General features: G+C 33.8%; 2 protein-coding genes across 3 annotated transcripts; one reads left to right on the forward strand and one right to left on the reverse strand.

Moving 5' to 3' along the window:
- Window positions 1-2,370: 2,370 nt before the first annotated feature.
- LOC125060753 (transmembrane protease serine 9-like) lies at window positions 2,371-9,992 on the forward strand. The gene is made up of 6 exons (XM_047665796.1): window positions 2,371-2,562; window positions 5,504-5,681; window positions 6,694-6,810; window positions 7,564-7,730; window positions 8,551-8,702; window positions 9,435-9,992. The coding sequence occupies exons 1-6, from the start codon at window positions 2,499-2,501 to the stop codon at window positions 9,636-9,638; spliced, it is 882 nt and encodes a 293-aa protein (XP_047521752.1). The 5' UTR covers window positions 2,371-2,498; the 3' UTR covers window positions 9,639-9,992.
- An 82-nt stretch (window positions 9,993-10,074) lies between these two features.
- Window positions 10,075-18,711, reverse strand: LOC125060750 (SET domain-containing protein SmydA-8). Of its 2 annotated transcripts, XM_047665791.1 has the most exons (7): window positions 18,629-18,673; window positions 17,123-17,182; window positions 16,156-16,186; window positions 14,787-14,971; window positions 13,583-13,708; window positions 12,569-12,691; window positions 10,075-11,180 (listed from the first exon to the last, which is right to left on the reverse strand). In XM_047665791.1, the coding sequence occupies exons 1-7, from the start codon at window positions 18,634-18,636 to the stop codon at window positions 10,112-10,114; spliced, it is 1,602 nt and encodes a 533-aa protein (XP_047521747.1). In that variant the 5' UTR covers window positions 18,637-18,673; the 3' UTR covers window positions 10,075-10,111. The 2 variants fall into 2 exon arrangements, with proteins under 2 accessions (XP_047521747.1, XP_047521748.1); XM_047665792.1 differs by lacking the exon at window positions 17,123-17,182 and having other exon boundaries at window positions 18,629-18,711.
- Window positions 18,712-19,840: the final 1,129 nt, after the last annotated feature.

Here is a 19,840-nt window from a genome sequence, read left to right on the forward strand (position 1 = left end):
TGTGTTTACCTAGTCAGACCAACGGTTAGGCGAACGACCTCGACTTCTCCTGCCATCACTCCTACAATTACCAACTTGTCGAGACTATTTGGTTCTCTTCTGTATAATAAAAAAGTAAAATATAATTTGTTAAAACGGTGTAATTGAAAATACTAAGGTTTTATGAATAAAGCGGAATCATTTTGACTTTATAACATTAATGACAATATATTTCGCTTGCCCTGGGGAACAAAGTCGTAAAAGCAAAATCTATTTTTTCAGGAAAAATAAATGACGGTAATGCTATTATTACTAGGATACTAAGTACATTACATATACAAATATATATATCAAATGAAAGTTTCATCATCAAATCAGTATCAGGAGGAGTTAAAAAAATCCTATTTCACGATTTATACATTGTTCAGCAAAAGCGTTTAACCATTGTTTCAATGTTTAAACATAATTAGGGACAACACTGTAACTACACATTACGACGGTACATTTTGACGAATGTCTTGAACATAATAATGTACTACCACTCTTTTCGCGGAAATATTGTGATGTAGGTGAATCAAACCACTCTTTATTTATTTTAAAACTGTCGCAATATTATGACTATTTGATAGAATATTTACAATCTAAACTAAAACTTTATGGTTACTCTCTATTTCATGAAAGTAAAATTAGGTAATTTAAAATGTTTTCCAAAATTTTTTGAAAAACTTTGTGGTGATGTTTAAATCTATGTCCGAAATTTAATCAAAACATATTCACCCTAGTCCAGTGCAGTATTTGACATTGTAGAGAAATATTTCGATAATGTATTGTCATTTATGTGTAATGAGTGGTTCCGCGACTCTTATCAGCTTATCAACCGAGGCTGCGTCGAACCTGACAATGAATTTTAATAGAGATGGCTGTTTTCATCTATCGATATCGATAGATTTGAGTACTTTTATTTGGATTTTTTTCAATTTTTTCATTTGATACAGTAATAGCTCCCAAATACTAGAACTTTAAATTAGAATAATTACTGTACTTAGTGGAATAAGTTAGATAGTTACGATATTGTCCTAAATATTATATAAGTAGGTTATTTATACTACTAATAAGGTATATTAAATCATAAAATTAAAAATTATATAAAATTACCACGCACGGTTTTTTTTTACTATGTACCATGCAGTCCATTGGAATGTAAATCCTTAAAGCATTCCCGCTATTCCCGCCAGCATTTTTGTCAGTTTTAAATTATTATTATTTTTATTATAAGGGTTAAGAGTGTACATATACTGTTTAATTCTTTATATATTTACAATTGAATAAAATATTAATTAAAATGTAATGTTTTGTTTCTTTTTAAAGTGGTTTTTTTATTAAAATTTTAATAATCTGTATATAATTTTTAAGACATACAGTGTGATATTTAGGTGTCACATTTAAGGATTTTGTTATCTGGGAGTAGTCATTTGTTTAATTTTACAGTTTACACAATATTATTATGTCTACTTCTGCATTATGTTGATATATAATTGCCGTCCAGTCAACTTCATCAAATATTAATCATTCTTAACTCTTAATGATTTTGATATACCACTAGAACCTGGTCCCAAGTACTCCAAGCAAGATTATTTAAAAAAAAAATATTAGTATTAGTATTTATATTTAGATATAATATATTTGTTCAGTACGCCATCACGTTTATTTGGTATTAAAATACTGCATTTACTGAAAAAATAGTGATTTTATATCGGTATTTATAGAAGTCTGATCACTTAGGACTGTTACAATATCAGTAATGAAACTAAGTCTAAAAACGTGTCTGACTAATGTTCCATCATCCTCCCCTTTATGCGTGTTCAAGAATAAAATGCAAGTATAAATTGCTGCACTTATTTTAATAAATTTCAATAGACTTAACATCCTTAAATAACATACCTAACTTCTTAGGTTAAAATACTTAGATAATTTCGTTCTTTTTTTATTGAACAGAGGCCAAACGCTCCTGCGTTAAGTGATACCGCCACCCATGAACACTCTCAATGCGAGAGGGCTCGCTCCTGCGTTGCCGGCCTTTTAAGTATTTGTACGATTTTTTCTAGAAGGAAGCTGCTCTTCAGAAAAGCTCTTAGTAGCTCCTAAGTCGAATTAGTTCGAAAATACTTCAGTTGGCAGCTGGTTACACATAGTGGTGGTGCGTGAAAAAGGCTCAGTTGAACGTTCTTTGCAATAATAGTCACACATCTCCAAAGTTTTGACGTGAGAGCTGTTGCAATTTACGTTTTTCAAACTATCGATAACTATGCGCACGCGCAACTCCCTAGCACCTGATAGGGGTGAAGCCTTCATACTTCAGAAGGATTATTTCAAATCATAGAATCCTTTAAATATTAAACGTTTGACAATCGGACGTATAGTATCATTGTATGTCTTTAACATATGCCATCCTAAAAGGAAGGAAATATAAAGGCATACACTGCAGTAGCATAATCAGATAATAGGAAAAACTTGTGAACATGGGTCGTGCTATTTTGTGTGTTTTGTTTGTGATTTTCGATTTTGGATTGTGTTATATTAACCGTAAGTATGCAAATTATTTTACCTCCACGAGACTTAAGACATTCTGATAATAAATTCCATTGATAACTATGAATAAATCTTAATTCCAATACACAAATATACAGTATTAACAATTTTCTTATAATAAAATTAATAATTAAAACTAGCAAATAGAAAATTAATACAAATTTAATAACTTTGGTCCCTTTGGCAGTGTACCTTTAACGCTGGCAGCATTTCCTCGCTACAAATAAATTACATATTATTATAAATAAATTAAATTGATTCATTATTTAATTGTTTGTTACCTACATAGTAATAATAAAATAATAAAAAGAAATTTAAAACTTTGGTCCCTGTGTCAGAGAACCTTTAACGCTGGCAGCATTTCCTCGCTGTATTACGATATTTGTTGAGCGAGGAATGCACCAGCTGTGGGGTCACCCGTACTATCTACCAGGCATCTTTTATGCATTATTTTTTTTTATTAAATTGTGCATACGAAGTCTGCAGGGTCTGCTATCGTTCACTTACATTTTGAGTAACGTGTCTTCAATTTAGAATTAATATAGCTCAGTTAATGCCTAGATGAACTAACCTACAAACTACATGGCTATACAGTATACATATACAAAAATTAGGCAAATTTTCGATTTAATTTGGGACTAATAGACTTTAAAGACTTATTGTCAGCTTAAGGTTAATGGACTTAACTGATATTTTGAGGGTTCGACTTTTTAGACAATGTTTTATAATGAAACAAGATGTTGATATATATTATGTATATAATTAAAAGAAACTATTAAAACTATTTATTTCATTAAATACTAAATAATAACTAGTTCATAATTATTTATTTCAAAATATTAACGCTTCGATATGGCAAATGCAGAGTTTTCGTTAAAATAAACTTATTAGACTCAATACATTGTCAATAAAATATTATGTTCTTATACGATGTATTGCACAATTGTGCTTATAATTATAAGAATTGTTTATTAAAAAAAATATATAATTACAATAATACGTATCGCGTTATAATTATAATTATCTGCAAGAGTAACAAGTAACACGTGTGGTATAAAAATCAGTCTTATTTAATTGTTTTAAATAAATATTTCTATTTTCATCACATCGTAAATACAATTTGACAGAAGTGAGATATGGCTATGACTTCCGGCTCAATCAATACCTTATTAAACAAATGACAAATTTAGTTTTATCATGTAACAAGGGCAAATGGGTAGGAGGCTCATCTGATGTTAATGATAGCCGCCCATAGACATTCATTCCATTAGGTCGCAAGTGCGTTACCGGCATAGAATTAGTACGCTATTTTCTTGAAGGACCCTAAATCGAATTGGTTCGGAAATACTTCAGTGGGCAGCTGGTTCCACATAGTGGTGGTGCGCAGCAAAAACTGCCTTGAGAAACGCTCTGTTGTGGAAGGACTATGTCTAACTTTTAAGTCACAAGAAGTGGCCCAACAAAGTGGGCACAGCTTGTATGAAAATCTCTATGTAGCATGCGTCAAACGACTTTGTTTTATACTGCCGAAGTCCTGCCAACTGTGTATTTAAAATTCTCGTGTCGCGGTGTTTGTGGTTAAACTCCTCCGAAACGGCTTGACCGATTTTCATGAAATTTTGTGTGCATATTGGGTATAACTGAGAATCGGACAACATCTATTTTTCATCACCCTAAACGTTAAGGGTAGTCCACCCCTATTTTTTTTTTAATTTTTAGATAAATTTTTATTTTTTTATGACACAGCATTAAAAAATACATACACCCCTAATTTTCACCCCTCTACGATCAACCCCTATTTTTTATTATAAATGATAAACTTGGCAAAACGACGTTTGCCGGATCAGCTAGTTGGTGTATATAAAATTCTCGTGTCGCGGTGTTTGTGGTTAAACTCCTCCGAAACGGCTTGACCGATTTTCGTGAAATTTTGTGTGCATATTGGGTATAACTGAGAATCGGACAACATTTATTTTTCATCCCCCTAAATGTTAAGGGTAGTCCAGCCCTAATTTTTTTTTTAATTTTTAGATAAATTTTAATTTTTTTATTTTTTTATGACACAGCATTAAAAAATACATACAACCCCTAATTTTCACCCCTCTACGATCAACCCCTATTTTTTATTATAAATGATAAACTTGGCAAAACGACGTTTGCCGGATCAGCTAGTTGGTGTATATAAAATTCTCGTGTCGCGGTGTTTGTGGTTAAACTCCTCCGAAACGGCTTGACCGATTTTCATGAAATTTTGTGTGCATATTGGGTATAACTGAGAATCGGACAACATCTATTTTTCATCCCCCTAAATGTTAAGGGTAGTCCACCCCTAATTTTTTTATTTTTTTTTATTTTTTATGATACACTAAAAAATACATACAACCCCTAATTTTCACCCCTCTACGATCAACCCCTATTTTTTAAACTAGCTGGCCTGGCGAACATCGTACCGCCTAGAAGTCGATTCTTTATTTTTTTTAAATACTTATTCTGCTATTCGGGACACCGGTCTAGCTAGTAAGATAAAAAAAAGAAAGTTGATACAACAAATACATTATGTCAAAAAATAAAAATTTACCTTCCCGGAACCCCTTCACTAACATTTGAACTTAATGCTATGGTATTAAAGTTCAAATTGACTTTTAAGTATTATTACGAATATTTTGTATGGGAATATAGAAAAGTGTTGTTTTTAGACTTTTTCACTCATTTTTTTTAAATTTTTCTCCCCGTAAGAACCATCCTTGTACTTCAAGGAATATTATAAAAAAAAATCAGACAAATCGGTCGAGCCGTTTTCATGTTATGTCGTGACAACGGAAAACGGGTTTCATTTTTATATATATAAGATGATAAACATGGCAAAACGAAGTTTGCTGGATCAGCTAGTCGGTGCATATTATTTTACTTATGAATAGTTTATTGTTATTTACAGTGGCAGATATAGAATGCGGTGCCCAATCCTTTAGGAATGCACGTATTGTTGGTGGAACGAGCAGTCAGCCAGCTGAGTTTCCATGGGCTGCTAGCATCTGGAGACAAGGCACCCATCAGTGTGGTGCCACAGTCATAAGTGATCGTTGGTTGATCACAGCTGGGCATTGTGTTTGCAAGTAAGATCGTTTATATACAAAATAACAGGGAATTAGAATGCGTTTTGTTTGCGTAATATTTTAAAATTTTGATTATGTACAATAAATTATGTACTATATTTATAGCTTCGAGTCCCTGCCTGCATATTAGGATTACAATAATAGTAAAACGTGTATACATACTGTAAAAGTGTAAATATCATATATATATATATAATCATTTTGGTGGCATATAAATCTTTGTTGTGAGTTTTGTGTTTCAAGTGTTAAGTGTCGACAAAACACAGAAAACTCATCTCTTCGAACATGTCCATAGATAATTCCACAATGAAACAATTACAAAAATACTATTAATGTTTTTCACTTGTTTTTTTTTTATTTTTGGATATTTTAATTTAACTAAACGTTCATTGATGTAGTGTAATATTTCTAACAAAAACTATTATGACAATTATAATTACATCTTCGAGGATTTAACACGATGTATTAATGTACGATGAGCAGTGTTGGCCTAGTGGCTTCAGCGTGCGACTCTCATACCTGAGGTTGTAGGTTCGATCCCCGGCTGTGCACCAATGGACTTTCTTCTATGTGCGCATTTAACATTCGCTCGAACGGTGAAGGAAAACATCGTGAGGAAACCAACATGTCTTAGACACAAAAAGTCGACGGCGTGTGTCAGGCACTGGAGGCCGATCACCTACTTGCCTATTAGATTTAAAAATGATCATGAAACAGATTCAGAAATCTGAGGCCAAGACCTAAAGAGGTTGTAGCGCCACTGCTTTAATTTAATATATGTACGATGATTTGTATATTTAAATACGACAATTGTAATATTTGACAACTCGAAACAAACGCCTATCCACACAATTAATTTATTTCATAATATATAGGTACCTAATATGTGTAATATACAATCACATCGTGCTACCGTTTAGTTCCAAAGATTTTAAAAGCGACTTTAAAATTTCTCAATACTTTTCTATTACAATAGCAGTTCTCATGACACTGAACAATTCTCATATTTCAGTGTATTCGATGCCTTTTATAAGGCGAAACAACTGACAGCTGTCGTTGGCTTCACGGATATATCAACTTCGGATAGAAATGAAGCATTATCAAGCATAGTACCACATCCCGACTACAGGTAAGTATTGTAGCGCGCTTCTGGATCAATATTGACTGCTGATTTTATTTATTGACTCCCTGTGTTACTAGACATCTTAATATAAATTACATTTGCTCACCGTGTGCAGTTTGATCTAACTTACGCCCGAACCCAATATTTAATCCACATCAGACCGTGACAGTCAATCGATCTCCTATCTGCATCCCAATAACCAAACCCTACGAAGACAATCCATTTTTGGCGACGGATAAAATGCTCTTTGTCGTTCCATTTTACCGAGTTTTCACTCATATTTGATAATCAATGTAAACCCAATAAAGTAAATAAAACCGTACAATAACATTAACAATAAAACATAACAAACAGTTTTTTTAATTATTTAAAAGACTGGTGTAAGTTAAATTCTGTTAAAATAATTCATACAAAGGTCTATCCACAGACACCGATACGACCTCCCATGGATAGCTTGTATCGACATATGGCTATTACAATCCGTCAATTGGTTATTGGCACACTTGTGGCGCAGATGGTGGATTATGGATTGAGATAGTTCATTGGGTTCGGGCGTTAAAATATAAGATAGCTTACATCTCAATTTGTACCCGCAATATTATTTTATTGCAGAATATTTGTTTATTATTTGATAGTCACAATTCTAACAGCTCGCAGGCTGATATCTACTTCAAGTCAATGAAACAGACGCAAACATGTCTAGAATAGGTAAGAAAGTTAAGAATTTTGAAATATAGAGATTTTTCGATATTTTTTTAGATGCAAAAAGAAGACCAACGATGTTGCTTTACTGAAAACAATTCGTCAGCTAATATGGAGTAGTTCTATTCGCCCTGCATGCCTACCGCAACCATTAGATTCAGACTATAGTGGACAGTTGGCTACGGTAGCTGGTTGGGGCTTCACTCACGAAGATAGGGGTGTTGGTAAGTTCAAAACCACGATTTTTAAACTTACTTCAGAAAATGAGGCTTTTTGTTTGATCTGACGTGTCCTGTTAGACTTCAAAGCATGTGTTAAATTGCATGTTTGAATGTTTGTATCAATATTTCTCGATACTTTTTGAAGTGAAACTTCTTTATCGGAGTTGGAAAAAAAATTAAGTGTAACATTTTTTCGTTACGCGTCACATTTTTCGGTTACGCGCCATCTTTTTCTTGTCCCTACCTCGGTTGATCCGAAGAGATTCGAAGCCATTAGTAACAAAAAATATATAATAACGATAACAATGATAGTAATACTAATAATTCTATTACAATTAATGAAATTCTGTAATAATCTTAGTACTACATAGTAGTACAGTAATAAGTTAAAATGAAATAATTGTATTTGTATTCATGTCTATGATAATAAAAGCCTTTTGTTAAACTTTATTTAACCAATTTCTGTAAAGTTGCATATAGTAGATCATTTTTCGAAAAATAAGGTCATAAAGAAGTTTCACTTCTTTCGTGTGTGCACCTAGTACACGCACACATTTTTTTTATTTAAATCAGGTATATTCTAAGTTCTAACTTAAGGAACAGTTTTAATTTGCATCAATCGTTTCAGTACCTTTTGACACATGGTATATCTTTTTGATATCACTTGATAGGTATGTGTGTCGCTCATATTCAAGTCATATTAGCGCCTACAATTTTGGTTTAAAAATCCTCCTGTTAGGTTACACTATTCTTCCTCCACAAAAATTAACATAAGATAACATTAATCAAATTTTGTATTAAATTGTTCATTGCTTTGTTCTAGGCGAGAGGCCCAATGTTCTTCAGAAGACTGACGTTCTAGTTGTTGACAACGATGTCTGCAACGATTGGTATAAATCCCAAGGTAGCAAAGTTCGGATAATTGGTACACAGATGTGCGCAGGACACGAGAGTGGTGGTAGAGATTCTTGTTGGGTAAGATATATAATGTTTAACAATTTAGAGACCCACACATAAGCATGTTTATTCCGTAATAACTTATTACTAATAAGTAATAGTTAAGCAGCGGTGGTACAGACCTGATCAGAGACCATGCCATAGGGCCAATCCATAGATCCAGGGCCATCGATTGCTTTCTTCCTTCCAAGTTTCAAGACAAGATGTTTAGCAACTCAAGACGTACACTTTTGGGTTTAAGGTATGGTTTCCTGGCGATGTTGCCTTGAAATGAATTGAGATGAAAATCTTAATTGCGCATAGAAACTTCACAGACGTTATTCGAACTAACGATATTTGAGAGTCGCACGCTTAACCCACTAATCCACAACAACAAAAGAAGCCGAAAAGCTTTGTGCTAGTTAATCCAGATCTCCAAGGTTTGAATATGGCTCATGCCGAATGCTGGGTCACAGGACCACACTTTCTACCCAACTCTACTTTGAATCATATCTGTCTTTTCCGTTAAAAGAGTGATTAATTTTTATTAAAAGCCTAAAGCTTAAAAAACAACAATGGTGATGCAACCTTTTAAAGTCTGGGCCTCAGATTTCAGTATCTCTTTACGTGATAATTTGTTTTTTCTGCTAGGCAAGTAGGTGATCAGCTTTCTGGGCCTGTCCGAAAATGTTTGCAGTGGTGAATTTGGATCTGAGAGCAAATGATTTAGAGATTTGCTAAGTACTAATAACTGACCTACAATTATTTCAGGCTGACAGCGGCGGCCCTCTAATGACTAAAAATGAAAATGGTCACACTACGCTCATAGGAGTTGTTTCAACTGGTAGTGGATGTGCAAGAGCAAAGATGCCTGGTATCTACACAAGAGTATCTCGATACACAGAATGGATACAGGCAAGTGTTAGTGAAGACACGTCACGATCTAGTTTTAGATGGTTTTCGGGAGCACGTTAGACCTATATCTCTAGTAGTACCAACCAATAGATATTGTATTGTCTACAGCAAGCTTACCACTCAAAAAAGATAGATCCTCTTTTCCTCACCCTCCTCTACCCTAAAACCGGCAACGCACCCACTAACATGGGTATTCATGAGCTGCGGTATGGCCGGCACTAGGCTCGTCTCCCCAAGATAGCTCCCCGCATTATTTCAATAGCGATTTCGATTTCAATTAAGTCCCTCCATCTTCGTCGTGCTTTTGGTTTTTGGTCGAAAAGGTTAAATATAAAAGAAATCTTTCTTGTAGTAGTGCAGTAATTAATCTAGGATAATTCTTAATTAATAAGTTTGTGATATTTGAGTCTATTTAATTATACATACCTTGTTGATCATTTGTGTTCTATGTTATACATAAGTTGTAATTTTTATTTAAAATAGTAAAACTGTGATATTAATTTTAAGTATATTTATTGATGAAAATAAATTGTTTAAAATATAACATTATTTTGCTTACAAAACACCTTAAATTCCTTTTCACTCCCTTCAATTACCGAAAACAGTTTTCTACCAGACGACTCTCCAAGATCATCACTTAGTGAGCTTAAAGCTATTTCTATTGCATCTTTAGCTTCTTTTAAAAGCTCCTCATGTGTTTTTAAACAACTTTTAACCTTTTTAGATTTTAGTACTAAAGCTGCGTGTAATTCATGATGTAAAACTGAGTTGTATAAACTCAATCTAGCGTTTCCTGGGTCCAAAGTTTTAGTGATAAAAATAAGATCTTTACACATTTTGATTTTCTTGTCCAAAATATCTTCCGTGGAATAGCTAGGTTGTCTACCATATAACTGAACGAGTGAGTGTTTTATTGAGTATAGATGATAATGATTCGGATGCAGGAACATTGTTAATCTGCATAGAATGTTTTCTAACATTGGTACAGCACCTCCCATCATTAAAACTCCATCAACCTCTTCCCCCATTTGAGAAATTATCGCGTTGACTTGTGAATTACCAACTTTAACTTTACATTTACTGCAAGCCCAGTCTGTTTCATCATCTAAAGGGTCTTCTGGTAGATGTATCCCGTCACATGTTTCCTTTCCATCACCCATGCACTTCATAGCACTTAGATATGTCCCTAACTCTGTGGGGTCAGTACATCTAAGGCATTTGCATGAAAAATATTTCGTCTCCTTTAAATGTTGCCGTCTTGCCTGAGTTCCCCATAAAGCGTGACTGTACATCGTGGCTATATGCTGGCCCTCTAGTATCGGTACGACTACTTTGACACAAATATTTAGGTTATTTTCAATGTTGAAAGTATGTTTTGTGTTCGGTACACAGCTATGTTCCATGACACTCGTTTTTGCGTATAAACCGTTTAACTCTGATCCTTCGGACAGACGTATTTCTAGTGCGTTCGTATCAATTATACCACAAATTGTATGGAATAGTTCCTTTGAGGCATTGGGAAGGTATTTCGTCTTGACATCACCGTCCAGTCTTGAGATGAAATTGGTCATAAGATACTCGACTATAAATTCGTCCGCTTCGCTGTAACAAAAACAAAATGTTAAGAAATATATGTTATAGTTATTTTTATTTTAGCTGAAAAAAATTCTAGTTAAATGGATTTTGAGTTAATCAACTTTCGTCGTAAATGTTTTGTATTTATGAAAAAAAATATAATCCGGAAATAAGAATTAAACAGTTTTGCAGCCTGCGCCACCAGGTAATTCGGCATCCCTTGGAATATGGTCCCAGCAAAGTACAAACATGTCTATAATAAAGTCCATTCCGTAATAAGGACCTCTTCCTTTGAAGGATGGATATGTAGGTTGAAAAAAATATATAATAATCTTGACGATAATCCGAGCGGGGCGTGCGGTATGGGTGCATTATCTAGTATTTACTTAGAAGTTATGTTTGTTTTACATCTATTGACAAACGTAACTGCTAACCTGCCATCCAACAGCAATATCCAGAAATTTCCAAGAACACTGTGTCTAATGTAAGCAAGCAAGTTGTGCGTAGACAATGATTAGTAATAAAAATCCTAGTTGGAGATCTGAGCGAAATTTGTAATATTATTTTCACCTCAATTGGATTGGTTTGACCTTAAACGGTCCATTATCTCGGATACGATAAATTAGTGTGGTCAAATTGTGATTACTAAATATGGTAATTTTTCCCAATTCCCTTGGGCATGCTTCGGATTATTGCGTAATTCCAATTTTCGGCCCCACCTGGGGTTTAAGGCTCTTTTATCTCTGCCTTTTAATAAATTTAAGAAATGTATTTACAAAAAGCTGTGTAAAAAGGCTTACTATAAAGTTAACGATTATCTAGTTGATAAAAAGGCCTGGGACTAGTGCTAGACAGGCTAATCCTAATTAATTTTCGATATTTGTTTTAAAATAAGTGTTATTCGCTATAGTCATTTTGTATGATGATTTGTTTTATTAAATGAGTACTGAGGGTTTTTTCCGCCGGTTTTTGCTGTCGGCCTACACCCTCTGTCTTCTTTGCCGATGAGTAGGGATGCATATAAATAATTAATTTTAAAAAATCACGTTTTTAAAGTGAGAATTATACATCTAAATCTAATATATAAAATTCTCGTGTCACAGTTTTCGTTGCCATACTCCTCCGAAACGGCTTGACTGATTTGGATGAAATTTTTTGTGCTTATCCGGTATCTATGAGAATCGGCCAATATTTATTTTTCATCCCCCTAAATGTTAGGGGTAGTCCACCCCTAGTTTTATTATTTTATTTTTTAGACAAAACTTTTAATTTCTATTTTTTTATGATACAACATTAAAAAATACATACAACCCCTAATTTTCACCCCTCTACGATCAACCCCTATTTTTTATTATAAATGATATGACATGGCAAAACGACGTTTGCCGGATCAGCTAGTAGAAGTATATATTTACTCATAAGCCTCAGTGCCAGGTGCTCTACTCTCCATATGTGATTGCATATCCATCACTTGCTTCCATCTCTCAGGATCGATCTTCTGTAGTAGAACACAGCGGAGTGGGAGAAGGGCGTCATGTCTGAAATTAGGTATCAACTATATTAAGACAAAATTGTCTTTAATTCACGCGAGTAACTTTAAATAAAAGTTTTGTAACTATGTATTTTCATTTTTCACCACGTTTTTTGTGGCACCTCTAGATAAGATTATTATATATATTACAAATAATAATTTGGTTCCACAACTGAGCGTTTTTCAAGGCAGTTTTTGCCGCGCACCACCACTATGTGGAACCAGCTGCCCACTGAAGTATTTCCGAACCAATTCGACTTAGGGACCTTCAAGAAAAGAGCGTTCCAATTCTTAAAAGGCCGGCAACGCACTCGCGAGCCCTCTGGCATTGAGAGTGTCCATGGGCGGCGGTATCACTTAACATCAGGTGAGCCTCCTGCCCGTTTACCCCGTTCTATAAAAAAAAATAAAAAAACATTCATTGTAACTAAGTTGCGACACGAGCGTAACAGATATTGAGAGAATATGGCTGTGAAAATTGTAATAAAAATTATAATAATATAGCATTTTTATTCGGAAACTCTGTGATCTGTGATCTTTAATATATTTTCACTACAGTATCTTCTACTACATTTACCATGGAGAGTGTTCAAAGGAGTTGTTCGGACTAACACCTGTAGCTGAGTTTCATCATCAGAATACGAAATTCCACCCATATCACCTCGATGTCCGTGGTTCCACAACTATGCGTTTTTTAAGCCGGATTTTGCCGCGCACCACCACTATGTGGACCCTGCTACCCACTGAAGTATTCCCGAACTAATTTGACTTAGAGTCCTTCGAGAACAGCGTACTCTTATTAAAAGGCCGGCAACGCACTTCAAAACCCTCAGGCATTGAGTGTCCATTGACGGCGGTATCACTTAACATCAGATAAGGTAACATAAAAAGAACTTACCTGTAATATTCGGCCATACTATCCAAAACGCATTCCGGCCTTGAACTCAGTATGTGACACTCCACGCCATGATGTCTTGGGTCTCTGAGGCCCGGACAGTTGCCAGAACATACTGGCCAGCCACATCTGAAATTTTGACGTGATAACGTCTTTAAAATCGTTTTAGTCGGGTGACATGTTCAGAAACTTGTGTCACACCAAAACCTCACGAGCGCGATCGCAGGTATAACGAGAGAGAGACGGACCGATCTCCCGTCTCATCTCGAGCGCTGCCAGTCATTCCGTGAATGTATGAAGAAAAATGTATATCATAGTCGAATAAGTAAACTTGTCATTTTACACCCGAAATTTATCATCAAAAGTGTGAATAAAACGATAGATGTAATTTAAAATTTGAAAAAATTGTTATCTTCATTAATTCCTTACTTCCCAAAAACTTATATCACCAATAAGACGTTATCACGTAAACATCTCGATCGTAAACCTACTTTACAAACAACCAATATTTTTTTTTTGAATAATTTATTCTTATTTAGTCCTTATCAATACCCTTATTATGATGATAGCAGTATTTTATTATAGAACAGGGGGCAAACGGACAGGACGCTCACCTGATGTTAAGTGATACCATCCATGTCAAAGTCAAAAATCATTTATTCATTTAGGTAACACAATGTACACTTATGAACGTCAAAAAAGAAATATACATTAAATGTTTCTAATTTTACATTTACTGCCAGTTCTAAAATCAAGGGCGTAGAACGGAAGAGAAGAACTGGCAATAAACTCTCCGCCACTCTTTTTAATCGCTAAGTTTTTTTGTTTTACACAACGTTTGTAAGCTGCAACCATTACAGCATGTTCCACATGACATCTTAATAAATAAAATTAAAAACAAAGATTTGTCTTCTATCAGCAGAGGCATGGTGAAATAGGAGCACGCACTTACATTCTCGTGGGCCATGGACTCAATGCCATTTACAATTAATTAATTATATTAATTATAATTGACTTACTCAAAGTTTAAGACAACAAAATTCATTCAACTCTAAACTGTATTTTAAACTTAATTATTTTAGGCAATTTACCTTATAATGATTTAATATATTTTATAAGACGTTTGCACACTTTAAAAGCTTAAGCTTTCTATTTCAAACCATTACTAGGCAGATTGTTACTTCTGGAAACTAGTTGATATACTGACTTGGAACAACGTTCACCAACATCCGTAAAGATGGGCTTATAACAGCCCACACAAGGCATTTTAGATTCTGGATCAGGCATTGCTTTGGGACCAAATACTATTGGGGACTCTTCTATTACAAAATCGCCAGGTGACAAGTCTCTTGATGCTACCAGGTACCTTCCTAGATCTTCCGAGGCGTGAATCTGCAGAATTTATTATAATATATTATTCTTATATGAGCAGTGTTGGCCTAGTGGCTTCAGCGTGCGACTCTCATACATGAGGTCTTAGGTTCGATCCCCGGCTGTGCACCAATGGACTTTCTATGTGCTCAATACATTCGCTCGAAAGGTGAAGGAAAACATCGTGAGGAAACCAGCTTGCCTTAGACCCAAAAAGTCCACGTGTGTCAGGCACAGTGGGCTGATTACCTGCCTATTAGACTGAAGAATTATCATTAGACATATTATACAGAAATCTGAGACCCAGACCTAAAAATGTTGTAGCGCCACTGATTTATTTCTTTATATTATTCTTATGTACCTATTAGTTGAGATTTGCTTCGAAGGCTTTCGATAAATCAAATAATATCAGTTAGACTACTGGTTGTGTCTCTCAACTATCTGGCCTTGGGTTCAAACCCTAGTTAAACAGCGTAAATAAACACATCCTCGGTCAGTAACGGACGCCAAGAGTAACATGAGAAAACAGCATGAAACCAAATCATATTTGTAATTTACATCAAGAATATAAATGTTACTATAAAATTACGGTTAATTTAACGGGACATAACTAAGTTCCAAAGTTTATAGAGTTAAATTCAAATGAGCTACATTAAAGCATTAACGTCTACGATAAAGTTCTTCGAAACTTTTCAAAGTTAACATAAAACTTCTTTGACGGATAAAACCAGATTTATATGTGTAGTGGATATGTATGTGTATGTATAAGTGCTTCTATACGTATCCGAAATATTAGACATCAAAACGTCTTTAATCAAGTTTGACTTAACTAAATTCTCAATAATGGAATTCCGTTCTTGTATGTAGCGACATCTATGGTTGCATTATGATGAATGCGCAATACGCAGAATGATGTTAGACTATTGAATCGCGCTAACAAAGTCTGCTACTGTATACAACTTCTAAAAGTAGTATCTTCCTTCCTCAACCTTTCCTTACGAACGTCCTCGTAGCTTAAACATTTTTGAATAAAACTTTTGTTTGTTTACAAGTCGTTAATAATAAAACAAGATCTTAAATAGAAATGCTAAAAGCGCCATCTATGGTTTTTACAATAAACCAGATGTTCGTAATCAGCGCGGCAGTTTGGTGGTTTTAGTTGAAGCATAAACTCCTAGATGGCGTAAATAACAATGTTTACTTACCTCATACGGTAACTTAACGGAGTCCATAGTTCTGAAAATTAAATTATATTATACTAGCTGACCTGGCTAACTTCGTTCCGCCCTACAACCTTATAATATCGTTGTTACTTTAATTTAACTTATTTTAGGATTTTATTAATGTTAAGTATTACATTAATACAACTTTTTTGCAAATACATAAATGTTTTATTGCTTGCCATTGCGAAAGAAGAATGGCAGTTTTACACATTAGGCATCTTCTCTCTAGCGTCAATATGGCGATACTGCATGTTAAGCACTTTCTGATATCCAACATCTTTTGATCAGGATCAAAGCATGGTTATGTATCTCCTCATTCACCTCAAGATCGGAATTTCTTGAACTGACACGAATTCGACGTAAAATAATGCGTAGTTTTGTCAACAGATGGCACCATATGGTTTTTGCATTCGTAAATTTTTTTAATTAATTAATTGTTATTCGTTAACTTATCCGATATTTTATTGCTTATTCTGCTATTCGGGACGGAAACAAATCCAACAAATCAAAAACCATGGCAATCGGTCCAGCCGTTCTCGAGTTATAAGTGTTGTAACAAACACGACTTTCTTTTATATATATAGATTAATAAAATTATATTAATATAATAAAAATTGAAAATATTTATTAAATAGCTTTATTTCTAGAAGTACGGAGTGATATTTTCGTATAAAAATCTTTAAAATTGTCTTGAAATGGTTCTGGTTATATGTACGTAATTAAAGATCAGTAACTTTGTTTTAAAGCTTGGACGCGCTAACACAATCAATAAAACAGTATACAGAAAAAAAAAAAATAATAATAAAAAATGGGGAAAAGGTGCAAAAAAACTGGAGTTTGAGTCGGTATAAAAATATTCAACAAAATAAAGGCTTTACCAGATTGTTGTTAATTAATTTTGTTTAGGTAACGATTTTTGTTAATCTAATTATTTATATTTTGGTCTTACAAAGTTAGAACAAAAGGGGAATCTAAGTCTTTTGGTAGCCTGCCAAAGTCTGGAATAGTACTGTATATATCAGCAAGAAAGTCTACTTCAGAACATTTCCGAAACACACTAGTCAATTAAAATACTGAAACTATAAATTTATATTGGTAAGATCCTCTACAATAATACTGGGTATGTTTTTACGTTTTCTTTATTACGTATAAAAACTTTTTATGTAATTCAATTAAAAAAGAAAACAATTTAGTACTTATACCGAAAGTTGAAACCAAATTAGGTAGCTACATTGGTAAAGAATTTTAATACCGTCTTGAATTTCTAGCAAACTATGTAGCGGTTGGAACAAAATATCAAAATAATAATTAAAAATGGAAAATTAAAATACATTTAAAAAGTTTAGTTTCTCTGGCAGTTTACCGTTAATGCTGGTATTTTGTCGCTGTTTGCGATAATTATTCGTTGAGCGAGGAAAGCACCAGCTCTTGGGTCACCGGTACTATCTACCAGGCGCCAACTGAAATCTTATAGCGCCTATGCTCTTGAACCTCACGGCCTAACAGTCTCTATTCGCAAAGGAAACTAAATCAAAGTTGAAGGAAAGACTTTTTGCTGTTTATTATAAATGAACAATTAATTAATTATTTCACGCAGTAAAAGTTAAATTAAAATATAACATTGCTGACGTGGCTGGTTTGTAAAACCTACTTTGAAATCTGTTAACATTTTTTGATTTACACAAAAACCATTTTCACTACTATATGGGTAAATAATATTGTAAATACTATAATATATTTGTATGTTATGAATATAAAACGTCTCCTTTATGGTAGAAATTAGTATAGTACATCGAATTGTTGTTCGTTATTATTTTTAAGTCATAAAAAAATTAAAGAAATATATTTAAAAATCTCACTACCAACAATACACACTATTTTAGTCTACACTTGATTTAATGCTCTATTGCCCTGAATCACGATTCCAGCGTTTAAATTTAAACCTAGAGAGTAAGATAATCAAATTACAGTTGTAATGAACAAGTCTTTGGGTTCATATAAGATTCAATTAGTCAAATAACGATATCGATTAGGATTCAATATCTAGCTAGTTGGTTAATAAAAAGTATTATTACACTCACAATCTAAGTTCATTCAAAATAATTTAGCAATTACCAGATATTTATAAAGGCACAAACATTTGTATCACTATAAATCACACACAAGGATTTTAATCCTTTAAAATTATATTACTTAAGTCATATTTTTTCGACCGTGAGCTAATCAGTAGACAATTTCTATACATGGATACCCAGAGTCGTTGATTAAATATTTCTACAGGCAACTTAGTTACGTTACCTAATGGCAGATTAAACGACTCATTTAAGGAGGCGTTTTAGCTTCCGATTCCAAATCAATTAAGTCTTGGTTAAGTATTAATGAACGACTCTGAGTACTCCTGTAAGTGACATTTTAAACAATTGAAAGATTCGCGTTTCTTCATTATTTAACTTACTTGGTCATCAATCATAAATAACACCAGGTGCGCGCGCGCACTGTAAGCTTTCCAGCTGAAAACTGAACGGTCAGTGATTTAATGGCATCATTTCGGAATTGCGTAATTCATTCAGAAGTTTTCGTGTTTAGTCTAATTCCATTCATAGATTTTTTAGTTTCTAAATTAAATAGAATAATCTTCATAAGGCCGAATACCTTTCTACAATTATAATAATTGTCGTTTAGAAAATAACATACAAATGTCTTAAAACTAAATTTTCTCCTTATACACAATTTATGTTGTACATTATTCTAGCTTGTATAATACCTCTCTTTCGAATTCTTCGCGATTATCCGGAGCTGGATATATTCGGTAGCGGGCTGGTCGGTTTTAAAGAAAGCATTGTTGGGTGCCTATCTCGAACCTAATTCGCTGATGATTTTTTTTCTGCTTTACCAAAAATTTATGGTAATTTGTTGTATGCTTATTTTATCTTGTATGTATTTTAATATATTTTTTTGTAACTCTTATGTTTACTTCAATTGTCATATATTTTACATGAAAGTTTTTGTAAAATATGCCATAGATATAGTACTATGTATGTTGTGGTAAACTTTAATAAATAAATAGCTTTAAAAGAATTACAAGCAACACCTCAGCCTTGCGATTCTGTAACTCACTTTTCGAACTCATACAGCGATTTTCGAGGGAGCTTGTAGTTCATTGTTTATCAGAATGCCAAATCATAAAATGACTGCTTCACGACTGATTTGAACGCGACCGCCGCTGTGAAAACCACTGTGTGAGTTCGAAAAGTGAGTTACAGAATCGCAAGGCAGTCCTTTTTTACGTTGGGGCTGTGAGGACCAACGTCGGTTGTAATGCTCCTCTAAACAGATCTCTATCTGCATTAAACGGCGCTTTGAGAACATGCGAGGGTGATGATAGTTTCCATGTCTTCAGGCATAAGATGATGCAGCCATTATTGTTCCGTAATACTAACAACTGCTAAGTAGAAATATATTAAATTTTTAAATTGCATATTTGTATTTCTTAGTCTAGTTTTTTTTTCGATTATTTTTATTGTAGTATAGTATAGTACTCTGTAAGTGTTTAAATGTGTTTCCTCAGTGTGGCTTTTTAAATAAAGAAATAAAATATTGATGAAAGTAAATTAGAAATTATAAATGTTTTACATAACACGTTTGATTAACAATACAAAGTTGATGG

The sequence above is a fragment of the Pieris napi genome, chromosome 22, assembly GCF_905475465.1.
Source record: "Pieris napi chromosome 22, ilPieNapi1.2, whole genome shotgun sequence".
Taxonomy (NCBI): domain Eukaryota; kingdom Metazoa; phylum Arthropoda; class Insecta; order Lepidoptera; family Pieridae; genus Pieris; species Pieris napi.